This window comes from Filicampus tigris, chromosome 16 (assembly GCF_054856515.1).
Source record: "Filicampus tigris isolate MCC_2025a chromosome 16, RoL_Ftig_1.0, whole genome shotgun sequence".
NCBI classification, from domain to species: Eukaryota; Metazoa; Chordata; class Actinopteri; order Syngnathiformes; family Syngnathidae; genus Filicampus; species Filicampus tigris.
In genome coordinates, this window is record NC_141232.1 from 13092603 (window position 1) to 13099724 (window position 7122).

General features: G+C 39.8%; 1 protein-coding gene across 1 annotated transcript; it reads left to right on the forward strand.

Annotated features, from left to right (window-relative positions):
- Positions 1-1424: 1424 nt before the first annotated feature.
- On the forward strand, positions 1425-6758 carry naa60 (N-alpha-acetyltransferase 60, NatF catalytic subunit). The gene is made up of 7 exons (XM_086056763.1): positions 1425-1609; positions 2354-2469; positions 2594-2723; positions 3589-3685; positions 3856-4090; positions 4255-4424; positions 4501-6758. Exons 2-6 carry the CDS (start codon positions 2360-2362, stop codon positions 4409-4411), a joined length of 729 nt encoding a protein of 242 aa, XP_085912889.1. The 5' UTR covers positions 1425-1609; positions 2354-2359; the 3' UTR covers positions 4412-4424; positions 4501-6758.
- The last annotated feature ends 364 nt before the right edge of the window (positions 6759-7122 follow it).

Consider the following 7122-nt stretch of genomic DNA (forward strand, 5'->3'; position numbering starts at 1 on the left):
GGTGCCACTGGAACTTCTGAACGAAATCACTGATTGTGTTTGTCTTTATTTAACCACAGGTGCATGTGACTACATAGTGCTGGCCAGGAGCGAAGATAGGCGGGGTATTTTGGATAGGGTTCAGGGTGATACCCATATTGGAAGCCATCACATGGCATTGGAGGATGTCCACAGCAAATGGCTTGTTTGTTTTTAATTTATGAAAAAAATAACATAAATACTATCTTAAAATCAATACACATTCACGTAAAAGATAACCAGTACTGTCAAATTAATTATTAGCGTCCCAACTATAAAATAGCTTGAGAGAACTTTGCTTGATAAACACAATTTATTTTCTAATGACCTTTGTGTGACTGTCACTGTGTTATCACACAGATCCAAAAAGAAAATGTATTTCCTCTTCCTTTAATACATTTTAAATGCTATTTTTTTAAATTAGTGACAGGCCAAGCACTGGGAAACCAACAGATGCCATAAATCCTAGATAAGAAGGTTTATTTAAGTCCTGTCTTGTTTTGAGCCAAGGACTTGGAACCAGAGGGTAATGGTTTGAATTCTGCTGCAAACAAAAAAAAAAATTAAAAAGTGTCAAATAGTTGTTGGAGAGATGCTTGTCTGCTTCTTGACTACCATCAAGGTGCCCTTGAGCAAAGCACATACAACGTCGTATAAGGCCCTCTTGTGCTATAATTGCACGGCTGCAGCTAAAATAACTATATGTTGTTCATGTTAGTTGTCTTGTCACTGTTTGATAACATTCAACTATTCCCTACTGTATATACAGTAGCGGATGGATGGAGTATTGCATTACCATTCATATGCCTTTCTTGCTCTGCATTTTGTATTTTCTTTGGACTTTACTAAGCTGCATTTTCGTTGTCTGGGTACTTGTACACAGTGGTTCGATTTAAACAGACAATTGTGAAAAAAATACTTAAATATGAAACAGTTACACATGTGAATTTAATGTTTTTGATATAATCAAATTAAGATCACCTGTAACCCAAAAGCCAGCTTTTTGTGAGCATATAACCCAGTGGACATCCGATGTCAATTCAACATCAATGTGACATCAATTGAATTATTTTTAAGTCATACTGATGTTGAATTAACATGAGATGCCCAACGGGAAGAGCTGTATGGGGGGGAAAATACTTCACAAAAAAGATCTAAAGTCCTAAAGATGCAATGAACGTTCCAATTACATTAAACAAAAAAATTTATATTTCATTTTTAAAAAAAAGAGAGAAACACTAATGTTTAAAACATTAATTATGAAAAAGAGTGTGTTGTACTGTGATGATGGTAGCGATACATAGAGTGGCCAGTTGATGGCAGTACCAAAAAGTTGCCGTCACGAAAAAAAAAAAGAAAGACGTTTAAGTGACGTCATTTGCGTAGCAGCCGTAAACAGGAAAAAAACATCCGGTCGCAAGCTTTGACCACGTTAGCTTAGTTTAGCATCGGTCTCACATCGATGACAGTAATGAGAATCAAGAGTGGACATGTGTTTGGTCATGTTGTATCCAAAGTAGGGATCCACCCGGTTTATAACCAAACAATATAAACCTCCTTGACTTTCTTTCGGTGTGAGGGTTGAAATAAGGTAGGAATACGTTAGCCTATAGCCAAAAGATTAGCTTAGACGTCCTTAGCTGACGTGAAGCAGCGGCAAGCTGTGGTTCTCTCTCTGATAATTTTAACATGTTTTATTATTATCAATATTATTGAAATGGTCAAATCTGTGTTACTGTCTTAAGCTGTGCGGTGAAATTATTTTAATCAAATGGTGAAATCGGTGTTACTACCCTAAGCTGCATGGTCAAGTTGTGCAGGCATTTTTACCAAGGTGTGCAGTATAAATAAATTCGTGAGTTTGCAAACCTATATGACGAAAATTACACTGAGAAGCTCGAAGTTCTGACATTCTGCACTCTAGATTTTTTTTTTTAAGTTCTCTATTTGACTTCTATTTCTAATCACCACCATTCTCCTTGCGTGCCACATAAATTTTGGACTTCCTGACATTGTTCTTGCAGTCAATTGCTTTTTTCCTGTTCTATTGCAGACCAACTTGAGGATTTAGATGTTTTATCTTTGGTTTTGTACTTGGTAATCGATTATATATTGCTGCTTCCTCATGTTGATCGTAAGTGTTGTGTATTTTAGATTTTATTGGACTGAACGCAATATCAGTAATTGGAGAGCAAATGCATGATCCTTAATTATTTGAAGGTATCTTGTGGTGGCATTGGCATCCCTATTTTGTCTCATTCATCAACAGATAACTGGAATAACGTTGACGAAGACTCATTTAGTCTCCCCATTTTTTCTCTTTTTCCCCTTCCAGGTGTGAATGAGTGACGTGGTGCCTCCCACAGCTCTGAGTGAAGTCCAGCTACGGTTCCTGTGCCACGATGACATAGACAACGTGAAACTGCTCTGTGGTGACTGGTTTCCAATCGAGTAAGTCATTTTATGGACAGAACATTTATATTTAATGAACCCATTTAAATGTTTCATGTTCGCATCTTGAAGGTTTTTGGGCTTGCTCGCTAAATAACAACTTGTTTTGACCTGTGACCCCCAGGTACCCAGACTCGTGGTACCAGGACATCACCTCCAACAAGAAGTTTTTCTCTCTCGCTGCCACCTTCAGAGGAGGCATTGTGGGAATGATTGTGGCTGAGATCAAAGGTCGGACCAAAGTACATAAAGAGGTAAGATGTTTTTTTCTCGTTGCAGAGGTTAGGGGGAAAAAAGTATCATCCAAAGCAGTTTGTTCACCTTGGCACAGATCAGACTGGTAAATTCTGCCCATGCAACCACCGTTTCAGTACGGAATGGAGATAGTTCTGTCAGATACTTAAATAATGCGGGATCATAGCGTACCAGGCAGTGTGTAGTTTGCCAATTAATCAAATTAGCCTTTCGGGCGGTTTGACCCCATATACAGTCAATGCAGTCAATGCACAAGACAAGAAACCAAGTTCCTGAGTCGTTTCAGTTTAGGAACTCATTGAACAGTTTATTCGAATGAAGCCTGCATGTGACTATTTTTTCTACTTTGATTATATTCTGAACCATGCAATGTTTTTTAGGTGGCATGTTATTTATTTGACTTTTTGCATAATTAAGTATTTTGAGACTGCTGATTCTTTTGATCTGTTAAAAACTGTGTTACTAAAAGCTGTTTTTTCAATTATCTTTGTGACTGAGTAATTGTTGTATTGTGCTAGCAACGGTTTTGTATTTCTTCATGCTTTTGAAAATATATATAGATTTTTGTCAAAATTACGGCAGTGGCTGTTTTTTTTCAGATAATATTGCATAATAAATAGCATTCACCATAAATAAATGGAAAAATATACAGATATTCCATGTGATCGGTATCGGCCGATCTTACTCATGCATCATCGGTATCGGTGTCATAAAACCTGATCGGAACATCCCTACTTTTGATACTTCAAATTGACAGACAACGACAGATAATTGTAAAGAAAGACCAATGTGACACTGTACACCAAATATTACAGTCATTTTTACGCAGATGTCATTTTGTTTTATATTCATTGTGTGTGTCAGGATGGAGATGTTCTTGCATCCAGTTTCCCTGTGGACACACAGGTAGCCTACATCCTCAGCCTGGGAGTGGTTAAAGAGTTCAGGAAACATGGCATAGGTATTGTTGACTTGACTGAAAGCACTAACAAGAATGCAAAACATTATCTGACATTTGTTACCAGAACCCCCAGACCCCAAACCACCACAAAATCTTAATGTGAATCTAAATCCAAAGTGTTCTTAATTTTTGATACTGATTGTTCTTTCTCTGCCTGTGTCTCCTTTCAGGCTCCTTACTGCTGGACAGTCTGAAGGAGCACATTTCGACAACAGCCCAGGACCACTGTAAGGCAATTTATCTGCATGTTCTCACCACCAACAACACTGCCATACACTTCTACGAGAACAGGGACTTCAAGCAACACCACTACCTGCCCTACTACTACTCCATACGTGGTGTCCTGAAAGATGGATTCACATATGTACTCTACATCAACGGGGGTCATCCTCCTTGGACAATATTATATCCTTTTTTTTTTTTGTCCTTTAAACAGGTTCTTGTGGTTGTTTGTAGAGCATGTTGATTTGAGGCAATTTGAGTTATTGAAATTTAAGATAATAGTTGCTTGATTACCCATTTTCTTAATCATATTGCTCCATATATTTTTCTTTAACCTAGTGTTCCACTGATTATATCCAGCACATTGGTTCTACCCTAGCCAACCTGAGCCCCTGCTCCATCCCGCAGAGGTTGTATCGACAGGCCCAGTCTCTGCTGCGATCTCTGCTACCATGGTCCAACATCGCCTCCAAGACTGGGATACAGTACAGCCGAACAATGTGACTCAACATTGCAGGTTTGTATCACGTTACACATTACTGCTATAGTTATTTTCTTTTCTGTTTCTGATGTTTTCTATCCCCCGCCCCCAGGAGCCCCAAGTGTTCTGTTTCTCATCAGTCTTCCCTAATGCAGTTCTACATTCACACCCTCGGCATGCTGTGTAGGACACAGATTCTGGGTTCAACTTGATTGAAAGTTTGACACGCAAGATCTGGGTCTGTGGTTCTTGTGCACGCTGCTGAACAAGGTGATTGCAGTGCATTGTTACCAAATGTGCAATGTTGTTTTTGCACTGACAGCACAGAGCAATGGCGGGGGAGATGTTTGCCATCAGTTAATCCAACCCGTCGCTACTATTCCATTCCATGATTGCGATAGTAGTGTGTGTTTAGTCTATTATACCAAAACTGAGCGGTATCAGACCTATCTCTGAAACCAGGTGACAGAGAGGTCTTTGTTTTGGTGTGGAAGGGATTTTTCACGCACTGTGCATTGGAACAGAGTCCAGTGGTTCAAACCTGACCTATATTTCTGTCCCGCTTCATCCAATTCATTCACATTCACATCCTACTATTGGTATATTATATATACTAAGGTAATAGATTTCATCTCCAGTCTAATGTACAGTGTGTCTTATATTGCTGCTGCCCGTTTTTAAATAAGCACCCTTTCTCTTTTTGACTGGATAGAATGTGAGTCCATATCAAATTGTGACATAGGGACCCAAGAAAAAAATCGCATTGGACTGTGAATCTAGCAATGCTTTTTAAGGCTTGTAGTATAGGATAGAGAGCGTAATTTATTGGGAACAATGAAACACAAAGCAGATTGGCAATTATTTTAGTATCACTGATGTGTTAAATGACGTTCCCTTTTGAAAACTGATGAAAAATGATTTTCTTTGTGCAATAACTAAATGTACTGTAACGTATTTGTGACATCAGCACCGGCACAGACGGACAAATTTGAGCTTATTACTACAGTTGGAACACGCTGCAACACAATGTTTACAGGCATTTTGCATTAAGCAGTACCGTTTTAAAAGTCTTACGTGGCAATTGAGTTGTCTTTAATAACTACCCATGTAGTGTAATCCGTACAAGAAGGGCACAGTTGCGCACATCCTTATTTTAAAGGTTTTAAAATAACTGGATGCAGTCTGTCGCTTCCCTGTCTGTGAAGTTGCTGCTAATGTCAATGAATGACCACTCGTTTGTCATATTTGAAATTATGATTCAGATTTCATTTTAACATCTACTTGATATAAATTGTATGCAGTAAGTAATGCTCCCAAAATAGAAATATTTGTTACGTGTTTGCAGAGCTGGGCACTTGACCCTTTTTTGCCCGTCCGGCCACGACCCTCCACCCTTGACCTGGGTACCCTTCCGGCCATATTCATAAACATTGTCGGCCTCCGCCCTGTTCCAAACCCCCGCAACCCCCCCCCCCCCCACACACACACACACACACACAAAAGGAAAAAAAACGTGCATGTTGCCCCCGCGGGAGAGATGGTAACGGAAGAGGTTTATTTAAAGACAATTAGCTGGCTAACTTACTATTCAAACCCGCTGTGGACACGCTTCAAACGTGCCACTTACTCACCCAGCTGCGTGTACTTACTTCCATTGCGAGCCCTGGGGTTGGTTTTGTCGTATTGTATAATTATTTGGGTCCTACAGACCACAAGTCTGCAAGCATTCAACAAGTTACTTATTTTACACATTTCCCCTCCTTCACACTTCCGCAGCCTTCAAAATAAAAGCATGCCAGCAAACCACTGCACAGCAGTTTTGCTACGCCGTATTTCCGGAAGTAGGAAAGTGCATGATGTGCCATACTTGAGTGCTGCGCGCAGCTTGAATATACTCCCGGATACAAGTTGTTTTGAAAGAAGCCTAAAAAGAAGCCTTTCACCGAGTAGGCTGAGATGAAATTTGGCATGCTTAGTCCAGCCATTTTTTAAAATTTGTCACCCCCGACCCCTCCGCGCCAAAAATGGGCATCCGGCTGGGCCGGCCGGAGGGTCCGACCGGTCCGGCCCAGGGACAGACTGCCCAGCTCTGAGTGTTTGTGTGCGTGAGTGTGTATGTTTGCGTGCGTGCGTGTGTATGTTTTTCTCGGTCATGAATAAGCACGTATAAAAGTGCCAAATGTTGGTCTAAATACATTCGGCGAGACCGTTTTTTTTTTTTTTTGTTACACAGTAGTTTCTCCACTTTGAATGCGTTTTGTCACACATTATATGTAACAGTGATTGTGTGTGTTATTCAAAGGTGTGAATTTCAAAAGAGCATTTCAGACAGTTTGTATGCAATAAAATTTCTTTGGATTGTAACAACTATTTTACTTGTTTGTGTTTAATGTCTTTTAATGCCACTGACTAGGGCATCACTCACTCAACCTTTTAGTTAGTACTGAAGATAATGACTCCTTAATGATAAACATCCACCTATTTTTTACACTCCTTGTCTTCATTACGATATTGAGTGAGCTTGAGTCTAGCCCAGCTCACTTTGAGCAAGAGGCTCAAGAGGGTACAACCTGAATGCTCACCAGCCAATTAAAAGGCACATAAAGTAATAACCACCCATGCTGATGCTCACATCCACATCTTTGGATGATTTAGGGTCTTTGGTTAACCTATCATGCATGTTTTTGTAATTTGGGAGGAAGCCATATTTTCTGCAGAATCCCCTGTACCCTGA

Bases quoted from the DNA above. Each gene is read 5' to 3' on its own strand.
- naa60 (XM_086056763.1), top strand. From the start codon at position 2,360: ATGAGTGACGTGGTGCCTCCCACAGCTCTGAGTGAAGTCCAGCTACGG. The intron at 3,686-3,855 runs GTATTGTTGACT...GTCTCCTTTCAG, and splicing joins GTTCAGGAAACATGGCATAG to GCTCCTTACTGCTGGACAGT. The intron at 4,091-4,254 runs ATATCCTTTTTT...CTAGTGTTCCAC, and splicing joins CATCCTCCTTGGACAATATT to TGATTATATCCAGCACATTG.